At 40.7% G+C, this 19,380-nt stretch overlaps 1 protein-coding gene and 1 long non-coding RNA gene across 5 annotated transcripts in view; both read right to left on the reverse strand.

The window, feature by feature from the left end:
* Positions 1-2,088, reverse strand: part of FXR1 (FMR1 autosomal homolog 1) — a 42,577-nt gene extending 40,489 nt beyond the window's left edge. Inside the window, exon 1 of one of the 4 annotated variants that reach the window (XM_072866822.1) lies at positions 1,939-2,088. In XM_072866822.1, the coding sequence (XP_072722923.1) occupies positions 1,939-1,989 (51 nt within the window). In that variant the 5' untranslated portion in view covers positions 1,990-2,088. Of the gene's footprint in view, positions 1-1,788; positions 1,808-1,938 lie in introns of those variants that run through there. The other 3 variants (XM_072866821.1, XM_072866823.1, XM_072866825.1) reach the window with 3 other exon arrangements.
* A 13,619-nt stretch (positions 2,089-15,707) lies between these two features.
* LOC140653978 (uncharacterized) lies at positions 15,708-18,804 on the reverse strand. The gene is made up of 3 exons (XR_012043306.1): positions 18,680-18,804; positions 17,025-17,318; positions 15,708-16,486 (listed from the first exon to the last, which is right to left on the reverse strand). It is a non-coding gene; the product is annotated as an uncharacterized lncRNA (long non-coding RNA).
* Positions 18,805-19,380: the final 576 nt, after the last annotated feature.

Here is a 19,380-nt window from a genome sequence, read left to right on the forward strand (position 1 = left end):
TTAAACAGAAAGTTACTAGTAGTGTTACTTAGCTCCAAAATGCATGCATAACCTCTGCTTACCTTAACAGTAAGACTCACAAAATGGAGTCACTGACACACACATTTCACTGCGTTTAGCTCACGAGAATAATCTTTTGAAATTGTGTTTCAGTTTGGTTTACGCGGTTTTGTTTTTTTGGGGGGCTCTGTGGTTTTTGTCCCCTCCACATTAACAGTGGATTATTCCGAGTTGGGCTTTTGGTTGCTATGGGTCCAATCACTCCAACCTGACTTCATCCAGCATGAAGATGCCATCACCGGACTTAATCCCCATTTCACTGATGTGAAAGCCATTAACACCATTTTTAAGTAAAACTTCTGCTTTTGTTAGTCACTGTTCACAGGGCTAAAACACATGATGGTGCTAATCCAAGCCTGACAATTCTCACTGACTTAGGAGGAGACGACATTGCTGAAGATTTTAAATCAGGCTTATTGTAATAAATTCTGTGTACACAGATCCCTTCAGTCCAAGAATTCAGCACACCTCCTAATACTCCCATTAGTCTCACATTCCTCTTAAGCAGAAGAAACAACTAATCCATGGTTTATACATTTGTCCAAAATCACAAGGTAGAAAATAGGAAGCCAAGAAGAATGCCTCCAAGTTCTGGGCTTCCTAATGGACAGGGGAAAATTAAAAAAAAAAAAAATCAATTCTATTTAGGAGTATCCTGTTCTAAATGCAAATGATTCTGATGTGGGTTTCTGTGTGGTATTTCAAGTCCAACTAAAATGTATCTGATTTACAAAATTCATTATCTACTGATTTTGGTAAAAATTTAAGACGCTTACCTAGCAAGGGGATATAGTTTACCCCATTACATTCTTTCCTCATAAGAGTATCTCCTATTTGTCTCTTTTAATAGACAGCCAGTTGAAAAAACTAACTCCTGAAGTCAGCTGGTTACAATCCTTTAAACACCAACTGCCTTTACATACTGTACAATTACCACATGACTTCCAAGCCAAATCCGCAGCTGCACACAGGAAATTCAGAAAAAAAAAAAAAAGGACACCCCCACACCTCCCAGTGTAATACTGCATGTGCAATACCGCACAGTTTATGTGGTTAGGCACAACAGCTAAAGAGAGTCCTGAGATTAAATACTCCCAGAACGCAGCTACACTGCGTGCTCACAATACTGGCTGGAATCAGCCCTCCTGGAAAGGAAGACAGAAAGCTCTTGCCATAAAAAGCGCTGGGATTCTCAAACATCTGAAGCCAGGCTTAGGGGAAAATGACTGACGGGCAACAGCTGAGGGTATTTTGCATTGATCCTGTAACATCCTGACATTCCAGGGAGGGTGATGGTGAAGGAAGCTTTCTGATGTCATAAATAAACTCGAAATCTCTAAAGAATCATTTAAAATATTTTAACATTATTATTATTTGCGGCTCAGTTCACCCCATCCCACCCGAAGCCCCTACTTCTTCCAAAAATACCCCCCACCACGCCCACCCACCCTTTCCAAAATGAAGACTAAGCAAATCCCCGCGCTGCGCATCTGCTCCCCCCGGCCCTCCCAGCGCTCTCCCTTTCCGACACACCAACCTCCCTTGAGAGCAGCCCTTATCAGCCCGCCTCGTCACCACCTTCCCAAGCCACCGCCGCCCCGCTCCATCCCCACCGCCCCCCGGCCCCCCTCCCCTCACGCCAGCCCCCAACACCCCCTCCCCGCCGCAGCCCCTCCACCACCGCCCCCACCACACCCAGACACCTTCCCCCAACGCCCTTCCCCTCACCTTCCCCTCCTCCGCGGCCCGGCGCAGGGGCTCCCCCCACGGCCGCCAGCGGCCACCCGCCTCCGGCCGGGCGCGGAAACCGCCGGGCTGCCGCCCCCGCGCTGCCCCCGCCGCGCCAGCCCCGCCGCCACACCCTCCCCGCGCCGGTACCTTGTAGAAGGCCCCGTTAGAGCCGCGCACTTCCACCGTCAGCTCCTCCATGTTGCGAGCGCAAAGGACGCCGGGACGTGCTTCTAGAAACTGTCACCACGGGGGGGAGCGCTGGCGGGCTCCCCCTCCCCCTCCGCCCGCCCCCCGCGGGGTGGGGGCCGCTCCGGCACCGCCCCGCCCCTCCTCCCCCCGCGGCGCGCGGTGGGTCTGCCCACGCCGCGGCCTGGGGGGGGGGGTGTCACAGCCGGCCGAGCGGGGCGTTCCCTCCGGGAAGAGCAGCCGGCCGCCGCCTTCCCCCCCCGCCGCGGCCAGCGGGAGTGGGAGCGGCCGGCTGCTGCGCGCGCCCCGCTGCTGGCCGGGGCGGTGGCTGAGGGGAGTCTGCGGCGCCCGGCGCCCGCCCTCCCTGCGTCCCGCCCGCCCTGAGGCGCAGGTGGCCCGGCAGCCTTGCGCTGGCCCCGCAGGAGCGGCCGCCGTGTGGTAATGGAGGAAGGAGCGGCGCTGGCGCTGCAGGCCGCAGGCAGTGCTGCAGGGAAAATGCGGTGTTTTGTTTTTTTTTTAAATGAATAACGATTCAAAAGGCCGGGCCTTAGGGGACGCCTTCCGTTCCCGAGCCGCCTCAGGCGGCCTGGCTCGCCGCCCTGTGCAGTCAAGATGGTGCCCGTCATCCGCCCGTGCACCCTGCTTTATGTTGGCATTGCTCGGCTGTCTTTGTCCTTCCCAGTGCCCCGGCCTGGCTTGGGGGGCGGGGAGCACCCCCGCCATGGGCACTCGGTCACACACCGAGCGGATCCCTCGCGGGCCGGGCCCCCTGGGGAGGCTGCCCGGCACCCTGACATAGGGTGGAGAATGCCCGGTTGCAGACAGACGTTTCTTCCTCCGTGTACTGCTGCAGAGAAAAAAAAAATATAAAATGACTGTGCTATTTGATGACCCTCACAACGCAATCGGACCTGAGTTTTGCTATGAGCTCAGTGCTGATATAAGCTTAGTCATGCAGAGCTTGATGAAAGGCCTGTATCTTTGCCAAATGCATATATTTTTTGCAATAGCTTTAAATATCAATAACAGTACTTTCAAATGCCCTTCCTGCTGATCTTTCCTGTTAGATGTCAGCCCCAAATGAACAGGAGTACATGATGGTATTTTACCCATCAAATGTTTTCATTTTTAGTTCCTCCATGTTAATCTCCAACTAGCTTTTCTGCCAGTTTTAACCATGTCTGTCAAAGGGGTGAGGATTTCAGATAATACAGGCCTAAAAGTTTTGAGAAAGCTGACTGCTGGGTAAGGAGGCTCCAGTGTGCCACAACTGAAGGAAAGATACAGGTTCAACATCATCCGCTTAGCTTATGGGCTGCCGGCTAACCCCCCCGCAGGTGCCAGGTGGTTAGCGTGCAACCCTTTGACCATTTATAGTCTGTGCTTGTGTTGTTTAGTGAGTAATTTGAGCGTATGGGGATGAGCTGGGAGGGTTCTGTTGGGGAAGAACTGAAGATCATAGGTGGAGCCGAAGTTACAGGCTCTGTGGACAGTAGAGCCTTGAGTCATTGTGGTGAAGCATGAAGGGAAATGAGACACAAATTAATTGGAAAAAAACCCCAATAGGCTCTGTTTGTTCCAGAGAACACTGTGTTTTTTCCACTCAATAACTCATATCTTTGGCTATGAGGTAGTGTTTAGAAAAAAAGCAATTATCTACTCTTTTCCCATGCTGTGTGCATGAAAATTCTCATTCTTACATAATATTTATTCCACAGGAATGTTGGAGGGTAACTTTAAATACTGTTTAAATCTTCAGAAATGACCCACAATTTATTCTGGCAATGGTGCCTAGGCCATGCATAGGTAAGAGAGCCCTTCATGCAAAATGGTAGGTGCCCCCTTTCCTATTGGCAGAGGGCACTCAGGTCTTTCCAGGATAAAATACGAAACCTGGTAATATGAAGCAAACAGTTGTGCTACAAAAATTCTGTGCCAAAAGTTTTCATTGCCCCAAGACTGAATAGCCTGAGGTTCATCTATTCAGCTTCCAAGACACAGACTCTCAATGTCAACTGCTAAAAAAAGGTTTTTGGAGTTTAAAAAAAAAAAGCAAAGCCAAACTATGCATTCGCTGCTGTCCTTAGGAGTGAAAACAGGACACAGATTAAAAAAAAATACTTCAGAACTATGTGAGGTGCCTGGGTGTCCACATTTGCAAAACGGGGGACAGTTCTGGTCAATAATGATAAGGAGAACCAGCTTGAGCTAATGCAATCTGCATCTGAATTTGCCTGATAAAATTTGTTTTTCTGGAAGTGTGCACATGATAGTAGCTAAAGTGACAGGGTTGTTTACAGATTAATATTGAGGCAGATTGTTATACCTAGGTGAAAATGGGGGTAGAAGAGGGTTATTATTAGGTTGTGGGCCATAATAGTTTGCAGCACGTCAGCCAGATCGGTGAGGATGAATCTATTCTAAGTTTAGTTTCCACTTAATGTAAATTACAAGTAACTACTAAATTAAATTAAGTATTTAATTAAATAAGAAAAGGGAGGATCTTTTATCTAGTCAGCTTCAGGAACTCAAGAGTCGTCTTCTGATAGTAGCTACTTACAACTTTTTTCACAAGACTGTGTAAGGTGATTATTTTTTTGTTTTCATTTTTGCAACATCCACAGTGAAACTGCCACCTACATTTCATAGAGCAGTTCTGGTCAGGGAGATGCTGTGGGTAAGTCTAGTTGAACCACTGTCTGTCCTCTGTTGAAACTGGTCGGCAGGGCAGGAGGGAGAGCAAGCTTCATAATGCAAAAAGGACAGTAAGCAAAAAATAGCAGGATTCTCTATCCTTGGGGCCATTGGTTGGAAAGAGCAGAAAAAGGGTTTGCTTATTTAAGTGAGCAAAATAGACGGTGAAGGATTAAACACTGAAGGATTAGGATTGTTGTCTTCAAATACATCAAGGCACACAGAGGGGATAATGATCAATGAGAGACTAAGGCTATTAAAGACAGAAAACAAGACTAACAAAAAGACTTCCAAATAGATATAGGCTGACCATTAATAAATTTAGTCTGGAAATTAGAGTTTAAAATGGGAAGTTGAGGAAGTTTCTGGAAGAGCCTTTCAGAATGAAATAATGAAAATTAATAAAGCCTGCCTACTTCTAGGATGGAAAAAGCATTTATGATGGTGATATATCATGAGCAATGTAAACCATATTTTCAAGATAGGAGACCTTGAAAGTATTGATTCCAACAAATAAACAACCAGCCCCCACCCCCATCCTTCCAAATGCCGTTGTCTAACGTTCAGGAAGTATGTGGACAAACTGGAGCGGGTTCAGGAAAAAGCCACAAAAACAAGGATTGAAAATGTAACTCACAGTGAAATAGTATCATAGCAGAATTTTAATATTTTGAAAGAATGATTTTTGGTCACAATCTGCAAGTACCCAGGTAAGGGAAAAAATTACAAAGGCTTCTCTAGATTCCTATCACTAGCAATTTTAAAATCAAGATTGGATATGCTCTAGTTCATACAAAAATGAATTAATGGAAATCTTATCATCTGTGTAACTGAAGACTCTGTTAAATGTTCATCTTACCCAAAAGCAGACAAATTTTAGCCATTTTCAGCCATGCAGGCAAGAGTGAGACAACTATGAAATCAACAACATAACTCCTCAGAATAGCGATCTTTTTAACTAAGGTTATATTTAGTTACAAAAACATGCACAAATCGATAGCGCTCTTAAACTACCAGTAGGCTGATAGTTTATTTTTGAAAAATTTTTGTAGTTTTAAACTAATCAGTTACTTCTCTGCCAATTCACTTTAGTGCCTTTGCTGATACCAAAACAAGGGGTATTGCTGTGTTTTACAGAACATATTCCCTACCCTTCAGTAAAATAAAAACCCAGAAGCATACTTTCTTGGCACATTTTATAAAAAATAATTAGGCAAAAATCAAGGTCAACTAAATTCAGACTTGTGCCTTTACTTACAAACGCAAAGTGTAATAACCTGGGTCTTACATTCCATTCAGTGAAGGGAAATGCTGACACTTAGCAAAATAATGATAAAATATTAATCTAGCTTTGCCATTAAGTGTGTAAAAACCTCTTTGGTTCAGTTGCGCGTTCTGAAATTTTGGCAGGAGGCTGATACCTATGAGAGATATCCATCCAGAGATTTCCAGCCTTAGCAGAAGCTGAGGCAAGTGGCCGCACTTAGACTCTCTGTAAATTACTGTGCATCCCTAATCTCAGTGGACACAATAACACAGATTAATATTTGAAGGGTATTATGAAACAAGGTCATATTGGCCTCATGTCTTACCAAATGACAAAACTACATTGCAACTCAGACAAAGTCTTGGAGACGTTCTTTTGAAAAATTGCATGCTTCCAAGTGTGGAGGGTTTACTCATTTACGTGTACGTTTTCTTTATTCCACATATTGTACTTGGGTAGCAGAAGGAAGTGTGTGAGACACGTAAAATCAGCTCCAATAGACTTGTGCAAGTAGAGTGGGGAATCTAATATTCTGTGGCACAAAACTGGTATTAAGGTCTCTATACAGGTCGCCGTGTTGGGCTGCCACTGTATAAAGGGCCAGTGGTTTGCTGTAAAAAAGGAAAGAAAACTCCTAAAGAAAATCTTGTGTTTTGTTTTATTTTGTCCTTCACTGTGATTTTTGCACTATTTGAATATTGAGATGAAGAAGAATCTCTACCAATTTTCAGCAGCCTTTTACAAATGCATTCCTGACCTTTACAAATGAATGAATATTTGTCTGGAGGTTAGCTGAACTGAGTGTGCTATACCCAGATACATCTGCAAGTACTGTAAACAGACACCGCTTCTGAAAATAGGATCCACAAAAGGTGTTGCTAAGTGAGTGTATGTAAAAACATTTTTGTGCAGTGCAGTTTAAAACCCTCTGTCTGGCATGGAAATCAGAGAAAGAAGAAATGATAAGCATTCCTATAATTGCAAATAAACATTCATAGTTATTTACACCTATCTTGAAAGGGAAAAATCTTTAGAACTGATTTATTTTGTGTGTATTACAGCTGATAGCACTCACATTTATCTGTCTTTGTCTAGACACAATGAACTTAAAATGTTTCACAGTTATAGGGTTAAACATCCCCCTATATTTAGTAGGATAAAAAGTGTTAATCACAGAATGCAGTAGGTGTTTACTATTATATTCTACCTCGCTGTTACTGCAGTCTAAAAAAGAAAAAGTCACTGAGCTAATTAAATTATATAAAGAAGATGTCAAGAACCAATATTAAAAGAAAATTGGTTTTGACTACAGTCTGTATTTATGCTGAAGTAATGATGAGTAATATGATTCAGGTTTCATTTGTTCAAAGTCCACAAGATAATGTGCGTGCTCAGCAAAGAAAAATATACATCTAGGCAACAGCCTACTATGTGAAAGTAATTTCACATTGAATGACAACATATGAAGCTTGTTTTTTCACACTGGATGAACTTCTGGCTTACCATTGCTTGGCTGGTCTTCCTGTTTTTGTCAGTAGCAGCACAGGAAAGCAAGCAAAATAAAACTAAAAGTTTGATGTCATTCTAAAAGCAAAGAGAAGCAGTAGACCATGCCTGCTGTAAGCTGGCACAATGCAAAGAAACTGCAAAATCATTTCCCTGAAATTTTAATGAACTTAAATGAGAACACTGCTGTTTAATGGACTTTATGCAATGGTCTGAAGCTCATCCATTCACAACGCAACTTTTCATGGGGTTGGCTTGGTTTGGTAATTGTCATTATCACTTTACATCTGCCTCTTTGGAATGCTAGTGTGGATGCAGCTGATCAAAAATAACCTGGCTTGTGCTTGACTTTGTTCCAAACCAGGAAGTGAAATGCACTGAGCACCAGAGAGGGACCTCAGTGGCAGTGTGAAGTCATGGTGAAGTAATGATGTGGAAAGGCCTGTCACAGTATTAGCTATAGATATCCAAGTCTAGAAGTTCTCATCTCCAAGTGTTAAGAGTTATACCCTTCCTATCACTGTTGTTACCCACACAAATCCAAATGAATAATTTCTGTCTTCTGAATACTTTCAATGCAAACCAGGAAAGGAAAGTGTTATTTTTTCTCTATTGCTGATCCAGTTTTGGTCCTTGTTTGATCCTCAGACAAGCCTAGACTACCTTTGTTGTGACTTGACACCTGGGCCAACTCTTAGTGTCAGTGTCATGTAAAGAGATATCTGCATTTCTAGTGTTGGACTGGACCAGAGCAGGGTTTCAGGTAATGTAGATTTATGGGATATGAATTACTAGCTACTTCTTGCAGACATCAAAATGTGCATGTTTAATCCCTGGTTCTGCGTATTAGTATTTAATTTCTTAAAGTCAGGACCTACTCTAAGAAAAAGGCAATGAAGTCCTGAGCAAGATTTGCAAGAGACAGTGGGCAGTGGGCATGTTGCTATCATAAATACATGATCTGAGGTACAGGAATTTAGTGCCACAGGACATCAAAAACCAAAACAGTAGCACTTAAACAAAGGTGTATCTGGAGTAGCAGAGGGATGCACATCAATCCAAATGAAGAAATGCAGTATGGAACAGCGAGGAGGGAACTCACAGGTAGGAAGAAGTTAGCAATGCATCTCTGTGAAACTGTAAGCAAACAAACTGAAAAGCTATTTCTGTTCCTATAGGATTACCTGATGTAATCTAAAGCACAAAGCAGTCCATTTCAAGAAGAGATTGGTTGTCAGCTCAAGGTACTCTGCTCTCGAGAGTTCCAAAAGCAGGTTTCTGTCTTGCCACACTTTACTTTTTGAAGGCCCCAATACAGCAAAGTACTTAGGTAGGTACTTTATTTAGTATCTGAATGGAAGGGATATAAGAATGACTTTAAATAGTTGGCTTAATCTGTGCTCTTCCAGAAAAGAAAAAGAGATGAGAAGAAAGTTTTCTGTTAATTTGTTGGCAGAACAATAATGTAAAACATTCTGAGTATAGATATTTTCAGATTCCTCTGAAAAGTCCCACCTGTAGAACAACAGTTATATTATATATAAATACATATCTATATATTTGTTGTAGGTATTGTTATTATATATATGTGTGTGTATATATATATATAAAGAAACGGCAGATAAATACTGAGTCCCAGTGCCCTAGGAGCAAAGATAAGCGTTTCACAGGCAAAGTACTAAGAATGTTGATATGTCAATGTCAGGATCTCAACATCAATTGTTCTCTCAAAATGGATTGTATTCAACTCCCTCAAAAAATCAGGGGAACTTTTTCTATTACTTTAGTCATAGGTGCTGACTTTAAGAAGTTAAATAATAATACTCAGAATAAGGGATTAAACATGCACATTTTGATGTTTGCAGGACATAGCTAGTAATTGATACTACATAAATATACATTACCGGAAACCCTGCTCTACTGTTAGATACAATGAGGCAGTATGGGACAGATAGTATTTTGGTGAAATGAGTTATTAAGAAGTTAAAATATGTTTTCTGTGGCTTTTGTGATTGCTCTTTTAACTGAGATGACCTTCCTCTGCTACATGTGCTCCAGTTGTATCACAAATGCCATTGAAGAGGGTGGGATAAAATCTGGACTCTTGCCTTTTTCTTTTTTCCATCTTTCTAAAAATACCGTTCCATTAATAGCACAGTATTTTCCCAGACTGCCTATCTGTTGAGACAAAAAAGGGAACTCAGGAAGCTACTTTGGTGATAAAGTAGACAGTTCTGATAAATACAACAAAACTGACCATCCTTGTGATCTAATCAATAATATTATTGCATGAGTGCTCAGGACGTCATGTCTTTGGCATACTTCCACTTCCTTTTTCTCAGTTGTTTGACACCCTGATACCAAATGCTGTAGGTTGTCTGGCATATTAGACACTGCAGTTCCTGATTTCACCAGTGATTTGTTGCCACAAGACTCATCATCTGAGCCCTGAAAACTGAGGGTGCTTTAACCTGCTCTTTCCACAACTGTACATGCCTGCTTGTTCTGGCCTGGCTCCATGGAGTTATACCTCCAGCCCTGGACTTTTCCTGCTGGGCTGAATTGGTACTTCAGAAAGGAGGTCCTCTGCTCAACATTTAAAATGCTGCTTTAGACGGTGGGGAAGAAGTGGCTAATTGTCAGAAACCAAATACATTAAAGAGCCATCAAAAGGAGGGGCTGAGGAGGATTAATGCGAACAGATGAAATATGCAAGAAAAGAAATAGGAACAAGGAGGAGACAAAAGATAAAAAGAGAAGTCAAGAACAGCAAGAAAAGAACAGCAGAGGAAATAAAGGTTCAAACAACAGAGAAAGAAAGCTTCAAAATTTAGGTTTTGATGAAGAAAGAAAGAAAAGTTTGATGAATGAAAAAGATGAGGTAAGAGAGGAAGACAGATAAAATGGGTGGTAAATGAGGAAAGGCAAGAGAGATAAAATGGGTGGTAAATGAGGAAAGGCAAGAGAGAAAGAACAGTTCTAGGGAATACATGAAAATACATGATTGTCACCTCTGACATTCACATGCTTTTTCTCACTAAAAAAAAGGGAAGAAGAGATGGTAGAAGACGTCAACAATGTAAACCCAAAAGACTAATTCATATCTATCATAATGTTTACTGGTATTTGGGAAATCTACGTTCAAATCTATTGCTTGCCGACTTGGAGCAGGAATTTGATTACAGCTGTTTTACTGTCTGAGCTGTGTGAGCATGTCTGTACCACACAGTCAACGTTGCATCATGTCAAGATTCTGGACTAAGCTCTGAATGAAGTAGTATTTGCATGGGAAGCAATATAGCCACGTAACATAGCGTTGCACCCAAGCTAAGATGATACCCTGCCTTTCAGTAGGGTACTTAGCCTCCGTGGAATGCCAAACAAGCATGGGCAAAGTGTTTCCAGTGCCCCAGGTAGCTTGTTCTGACATCCTTGTATGTTAGGACATTGTGAAGTATAGATATAATTCCCGCTTTTTCTCTTGAAGCTGTTTCACTTCCCAGAAATACTTTAGTGCTCACAAAGCTGCAGTGTGTCTGAGAACGACAGTTTAGATTTCGAGCCAGTGAATCCTTGCAAACTGATAACAATCACAAATATAACAGCTTTTTCTGTATAAAATAAAAGTATGCTTATCCAAATCAGTTTGCAGGACTGGAAACTTTGAAAAGATTCACAAGTTCCACTTTACGGAACCATTTCAAACAACTTTTAATTCACATGACAAATGTTTTAAGAATAGAACATTTTCATAATTAAATGACAGTTTATTTTAAATTAAAATAAAGTATGTTTTCTAAATGCATGACAATAAAGCCTGAGATCTTAGCTACCCATACTTGTTTCTCTGAGAAAATAAAGTCTCAAATACCCTAAATTCCACACTCTGGAGCAATTTAGGTCTCCTTAGAGATCACAGTTTGAACTACAAATGCAATAAGGGCTGCATCCTGCTGTAACTGAAATCCTTCCTAAGTCTACTTCTGCTTTTCAATCTCTCTAATTTTTCATTAGATCAAGAGTCACACATTTTTGTTGGCAGTAAAGCAATTCCAATTTGAACTGCCTTCTGTCTTCAATAGGAATTTTCCCAAAGTACAGAAATAAAAATGTAAAACTTTGCTGTGTTTCATTACTTTCATTCTTTTGAACATTGCTTCTCTGAAAGCTCTGTGTGAAATTATTAGAAGACAGGTTTTGAAATGCTTGTGAAAGTAGATGCATATATGGGACTCAAAGGGCCTTATTTAAAAAAGAAATTTGCCAGTTACCCAGATCTCTGGTTGGTTATGCCCATTCAAGGATACAGAATCCATCATTCGTATGATTATTTTTACATCTGAACTTTTTTTTATACTAGATAGACTTGAAACTTTCAGGGTCATTTGCCCAGCATGTAGTTGAATGTCCTGTGCTATAGATTCCAATTAGCAAGACCATGTTCAATGGTCCTACACCACCAATGCTGTCTAACTGCTTTCCACTTGGCTTTATATGTTTCTTCTTTGTTGCAGCTGCAACCAGGTCTATCTACCCTTTGATAGAAAAATTTCAATTACCCCAGGGAGAAGCTTTTAGCTTTATTAAGCATTGAAGTCTACACATTTGTTCTTCTGTTGAAGAGCAGTTCAAAAGGAGAGTTTCTGAGGAAGTAATCTGATAAATTAGGATAAATCTTGTGGACTTTCACTGCTAATGTTTTTCCTGTAACCTGAGCCTAAGAATCTGCCAACTCAATGTACGGTTAAGTATTTCTTTAACACTTTTAGCCCCTGACAGATGTTTCTTATACTTTACAAGTAAATGGCTTTTCAGTGTTTTTTGAGACTGCTGTGCTCTCAGCATAAAATTGATGTCACAGAAGGCTGGATAGCTGTGCTCCAGCCTTGATAGATAGTGACAGAAAACTGTTCCCATCTGGTAGCTTTGTACTGGCCTCTGAGTAAACGAATGGTTTCCTTTCTTAGATGAGGGGCGTCAACGCGTCACCTCCTTGTTGCCAAGAGTAACCCAAGTTATCTAAGAAAAAGCAAGGACTGCATACACACGATCTCTAATCTGCCCTCACTTTGTTGTGACTGGCCCCATAGGGGAGTGGGTGGCCAAGTGACGTGGAAGAAAGCTAGCAATAACACTGTTGTAAGTCACATCTCTTTGTAGATAAAAAAAGGGAGCTTCTCTTCCTTATGCTGTCAATCTTGTATTTTACTTCATTGGTGGGTTCATTTACGCAAGTAAATAAGGCTGTCATTTATGCTTTTTAATGTTTGAAAATTCCACAAAAGTTTCATGTCAGTGGTTTGAAATCAAATCTTTCATTATTGTCTCTATCTTGCAAATTAATTTATTACTGTATTTGAAGTCTAAATGCCTCTTGAGAGAGCTGAACATACAGTCTAACAATCTATCCATAAAGAGCAAACGAGTTACACATTTAAAGAAGATAATCTTTCAGCTGTATGGAAATCCTGTCACTTTTGCTTTTCTGTTTAAGCTTCGTATAATAAAGCATTTCTTTCTGTTTTCAGAAAAGTTGTGGTTCTTCCTCGCTCATCCCTGTTCTGTGTGACAGAGGAAAATGGCGCATTAAATTGAGTCTGTGAAAAGGGTGCAGAACTAAATGAAATTAGTATCACCAAATTAGAAGAACGCTAGAGTTCTTGGATGGAATCTGTTTTTCTAGGAATCCTCACTAAAGAGTGAGGAGGAAACAAATAACCATGCATAGAGTCCTCCAAACCCACAATCCCACGTAAGTCTGAAGCTACAGCATGTCTTTTTTTGAGCACTATTAAGTAACAGCTACTATCAGTTTCAAACACAGGTAGTAGAATTTACATAAGCAAATCTCATCTGGCTAAATACTGCCCTATAAATATACATATTATAATCTGTTATTAACACACAAGATTATATTGTCATAATACATCAAAATATTACAACCAGGGATTTTGAATGAATTATCACTCTTCATTCCTGTGCATCCATCATAAGGCCAATATGCCACCTACATCTCTCTTACAAGACACTTACATCCTCTACTGGCCCTCTGGACAGAGGCATTTCACTTTTTTCTCAGCAGCTCAACTAACAACAAATACTTCCACTAAACCCAAAACCAAATTAAAAAAAAAAAGAAAAAAATCCCCAAATTGTTTGCTCTCTCTTAGGAAAACACTATTTCATGGTGCAATAAAAAATATTAAGATGGAGGAAAAATAATTAAGATTACAGAAATTAATTCTATATCAAAGTCCACAGAAGGACTCCTGTTGACATCAAAGCTTTGGCTTCTCTTTGATAATGAGATTACATATCATACTTGATTTTCTACATATTCTTCTTTGCAGAGTAGATGTATTACCACTGTCTGTTAATGTTTCTGCACAAAATTCAATCAGTTTAAAAGCAAAAGATATATTTTTTGTACCACTGGGTTTGGAAAACCTGCAGCCCAAGACCTGACACCATAACCCTGGAGTTGAAACTGTAGTTAGAGCTTGTGTTTCCAGTGTTTCATCATGTTGTACATACATAATATTTTAGGCTTTCATTTCCAGTCAGTCAAGACCTCTGCCTTTCAAATTTCAACTTACCTATCCAGCTTCATTCAATACATTTGTACACACGTAATTACATGAAACTTAGTAAACAATACTGTTAACAGGACAAAAAAGTAGAAAAATTGCTGTCTCACTCTCTCACCTGCTTGGGTCTGGAAAAATTAGCTGGAGTAAAATGCAGTTAGAGGGCAGTAGATAAGACTGAACATAAAGAAAGGGTTAACTTGTTTATGAAAAACCCATATCTCTGCCTATCCCCTTATCAGAATAGAAATAATATCATAAAACAAATACCGAATCTTACTTTGATACTCTCCATTTTCTGAGTAGTCTGGTAATACAGTCTGGTGACATTCTGACGTGTTACCTTTTAAGAGAAGACTTGGTAAGCTGTAAGGGAGTATTGGGCTCAGGTGCCAAGTCACTATTCCAAAGTTCAAGGTGTATGTTGCTGAATCAGTCATTGCTAATACTGATGTTTACCGCATCAAGAGAGAGAAAGTACTGGAGGAAGGTCTTGCAGGTGCCAGACAGAGAGGCGTCTATATTAAGACTTATGCTGAATTGTTAATTTTTAGTTATCAGCAAAACCAAACTAAGAATCTGCGTGCTCAGCTGAGAACGTTATTGGTGCAGCTTGTTCGTGCCTCAGAGATAACAGTTGCTTTCAGTATGAAATGCTGAGATTTTTTTCTTCTAGGTTTGAGCTCTTCGGTTCAAAATATACTGCTCAAGCTTGGTTACTAAACAAGCAATGAAATTTTTTATGTTTACATCAGTGTAAGATCTCCTGAATTTTCTGAGATTTGGAGTGACTCAGTGCTGTCTGTGTGCATTGAGAGGAGAGGGGTTTTTTTAAAAAGGCATTTAAAAATCTGCTAAGTGGAAACCATGATGTTCATTAATGCTGAACCCAAGCTGTGAAGCTTAGCAGAACATGGACTGAAGAAGATCATCATCTCAGTCAGGGTACATCTGACCTGTAGCTGGAGAAGGTCAACTTCATTCTTAATATGTGAAAACACTAGTCCATTGTGGTATAGCAGACAGCTCTGATGCTAGAATTGGCCCATAACGTATTTCCATCCTAGCTCCAGCCTTTCCTCTTCCCTGCCCAGACCTTTTGGACCTTCCTCCTCCCTTCTGCAGCAGCCTTCTATGGATACAGTAAATGAGATCTAGTAGCAGGGACTTCCAGTGGAATTGAAAGCTGACTGATGAGTGAAGAGGAGAAGAGTATTGTTGCTGACACAGTGGAGGTGATGGTAAACTGTTGAGGAGATGAGCAAGGTGCTGCTGTCTGTGCCAGTGTGCAGAGGTTGAAGCCTGCCTGAGCAGGTTAGAGAGGGCAGGAGAGCTCCTGCCTGATGAGGCAGTGAAGGTGGCTTTGACTGCTGTATGAAAGAGGATGACAGCTGCTTGCTGGGAGAGGGGACACAGACTGCAGCTGTAGACGGGAGGAGGGGGTAAGGTTACAGGGCTTTGTAAAGCAGAGATCCAACTCACAGCTACCAAGGCTGCACATCTCGGCTTTGCATTATCACACAACAGCAAAAAGCAGGTGAAGGAGACTTCAAATGGGCAGAACAGCTCTATCAGAAACTTTATGCTGATTATTTTTTTCAGCACAGTGCTTTCACCCAAATGGTACTTTCTCTTTCTGATACAATGATTTATAATTTTATTTGAGTAGCTTTTATTTCATGGACTTCTAATGAAAGATCCTGTCATAATCATCTATACCAGGGACCAGTTTAGATTACCTGCACAAAAGTCCTCCTCACTACATAACCTTCACATGCTATTAAGCAAACATCTCTTTATTAATCACATATTAGTTGAAGAATTCCCCTGCTCTTAGTGGTATTTCCAAGACACTAACATTAGAGAATGTCCACCAGAGGAGATTGAGGTGCTGGTGAATCCGTTTCTTTAGGATTTATGGTTACACAGTGTGAGACTGTGAATGGGGGTGCCTGTGTGTTAAAAATCACAGGAACTATCAACAAAGCATAAGAAAAAAAAGAATTTAAAAAGTGCTGGAGAACACTTCAAAGAAGCCAGGTTCTGCTGTAAGGATTCTGTGACAACCTCAGCTGGTGCTTTTCAGCATCTTCAGTCATTGCCTCATTTCAGTAAATTAAGACACCTCTATGCTTGATCATTATAGTAATTCACAAAGCAAGGAGTAATTTATGTCTCTCTGGCTAATGATGGTACCTCACAGGCTGAGAGGACCACTTCAATGAAGTGGCATTGTATCAGTGAGCCGGGTAGTCATGCACATGCAGAAAATGTTTGTCTTAATGCATTTTTTTCCTCTCCAAAGAAAACAGACATTCTATAGCCTTCTTGTATCATTCCTCTTCCTGCATTACTCCACTTCAAGATATTCTTTCTAGAACATGTCTTCATACAACTTTCTCCATACAACTAAACAGTAGGTTAGTCTATTACAGTCTCAGGCACAGGAACTCCCCTGTAAAGAAATATTCAAAGTCATTGCTATAAAGAGGAAATAAACAAAACGATGAACCCTGCTGATTAGTCTCGTGCAGTATATAGCTGCTATTCAGCTGACAAATTAAATGGCGGGCAGAAAATAACACTGCTACTATTACTATATATATTAATATTACTATGGAGAAGGCAGCAGCAGTCCTTGCCCTCATCCCATCAGCAACATTAGCTGGCACCAGCTAATGGGATCTCTACTATCAAGAGTTGTCCAAGCCTTAAAATAATCTATTCAAAGCAGAGAAGGAACAGAGAGATGTTACCCAGGTGAAGGATACAACGCCCTTACTTTCACTGTGCTTTTTCATCCCACCAGTAAAGCAGCTTTGTGAATCTGGCTACAGCATGGAGGGAGTAAAAAAGCGAATGCGGACATACACATCTTGCAAAATTAATGCCACAGTGTTAAGTTCAACGGGAATCTCATTTTAATGGGAAAAAATACTATTTCCATGGAATCACTATCTCCTTGGAACACCCCCCTCGGCAGGTACTTGTACCTAATGTCTAATCCTCAGAAAACTCTGATCTCATACACATCACTGGCTTGCAACCATGAAGTTACATAGGACCGCCGAAGACATAAAGCTTGTAGCATGCTTCACAGTCCAAGTGGCACCTGGTATTCACCAGAAAATAGAAACTTCAGCACATCTAATTGCAAAGCTTCAGAGCAGTCTGTGCAGCCCATTGCATGGGCTTCTTTCCGGGTTGTGAAGAAAGCCTGTAGTGAGAAGCACAGTACCAGCACCACCACTGGGTTCTGGGATTACTTCACCTCTTCTTCTAAAAGACTATAAGAACAGAGGACAGAAAAGTTGCAAATTTTTTGTAATCGTCAATATTTGCTTTTTCCTTTACCTACTTTAATCCTTGTTTTTCCTTGGTGAGAGACATCCAAAATATTTTTAATTTAGTTTTAGGATTTGAAAATGCAGTTAGGCCCGTTCATTATAAGCAACTGTAGTTGATCTGGGAAAAGTGCCAGAAAATTTTATAACAGTTTTAAGTAGTCTGAAACAATAGTTGGATAAGTGTACTTTTGAGGAAAAGAAGATATTGGCCACCACAGAGGAACTGAAATGAAAGAAGACCTTCATATCTTTGTCAGAAAGTTTTGTTCAGGTGCTAAAGGTTTTTTTTTTCATTTCCCTATCAAAATAACCACTTCTGAGTTACAGATTCAGCAGATGAAATTGTTTAGGGTTTATAATCAAAGAGCTCATAATGAATTATTTAGAGCTTACAGTCAGTCTGTGGAACTGATGATCTGATGATTTAATTAATTTCATGATTTAATTCCAATCCGATATATCAATAGCTAACAAACATCTATTTATAACAAAATACTTCCATGAGTATTCATTCAGTAAGTGGACTTGCCTTAACTTTCACTTTAGCTTAATACTGGTGATACCAGCTCAATTTTAGTTTTCTGTTGTTATCTTTTTTTTCCTAGAGAGATGCAATAATTTTTAAAACAAAATAATAATTTAATTAAAAATCCATTTTTTTTTCAATAAGCAGCACAGCCCAAGAACCTTTTCCATATTGAGGGAATATTAAGTGGTCAAGGAAAAACCTGATGGGCCCCCAGTTAGTGTTTGGGTCTCTCACATAGTCCTACTCATAGATCATACTAAGAGAGATCCCAGTCAGTCGTCTCACTCAGCATGCAGATTTGTACCTTTGAACAAGGCACACTCCCAAAATATGTCAAAGGAGTCACCTCCATAGTGTGACCCTAACATGGCACTGCGTCATAATCTGTGTCTGACAAAACGTGCTCCTAACACAATTAAAACTGGACCAGGCGATAACCTTCTTAACCCTCAAGAAACCTCCAAGACTGAGGATAATACACCAGCCAGCTGGAGAAAGTGAGTACTGCATTTTCCTTAAGTGCATCCTCTATGTCAGCAGTAAACTCCATTCTTTTTTCTCCCCATATTGAAGAGAATCTCTTCAGATACTGGATTTCCCTTAATATTCAGCGTTTACACTTGGTGATGCATTACACTGCCTATCACGCAGTTTCTGGTGGATACTTGCTCTTTTGACCACAACAGTAAAATTACACAGGGTAGACACCTGCAATGGTCTGAACAATCTGCTATACTTAAATAATTCTCTGTAGAATTTTATGTAACCTTACCTGGCAGGTAGTGATTTGAATATGAAGGTATTCCTGGACTGCTTGAGCTTTTCATCTAGTTGGGACCTTGTCTCCATCAGGAGAGGAAAAAGCAGGGGAGCTGAGGTTTTGTGGTTCCACCTCCAGTCCCTCCTACTTCTACCTCCAGATCAGCCTTCTGCTGAGCTGGCACCTATGGTGCTTTCTATTCACACAATATTCAAAATGAGTTTTACCAAAACTTTGTATAATCTAAAGCAAATGCCTTCTTTTCCCCTCAAAGTCTTTTGACCAGACTTATGCATATGAAGTCCTTCTGAACTGACATATGCAAAAACTTATAATTTAAAGACTGAATACACGATATGGTTACTGTTACTGCCTTCTCTTGCAAAAGCTGTAGTTCTCCTAACACACAAAAGCAAGATCCATGGCAGGTATGCACAGGCACAGATTTTTAAGGATCAGTATACTACACCCAGCTGGAGAGGTGCTGTCATTTATGTTTTCTGCACTTCAGTTCCCCATTAGTAAAACCCAGAATGTTCTAAGACTGGTAAAATGTAGCCTTACTTCAGAAGTGATCTACCTCTAATTATACATGATATTTAACAATCACTGTTAGGTTTTTTTCTTCTTTTGTGGTGGAAAAGTGCCTACAGGAAGTTGCATTTCGACCTCTCCAACTTTAACATCCAAAAACTTGAAGGGGCTGCCTATTT

This window comes from Ciconia boyciana, chromosome 7 (genome assembly GCF_034638445.1).
Source record: "Ciconia boyciana chromosome 7, ASM3463844v1, whole genome shotgun sequence".
NCBI classification, from domain to species: Eukaryota; Metazoa; Chordata; class Aves; order Ciconiiformes; family Ciconiidae; genus Ciconia; species Ciconia boyciana.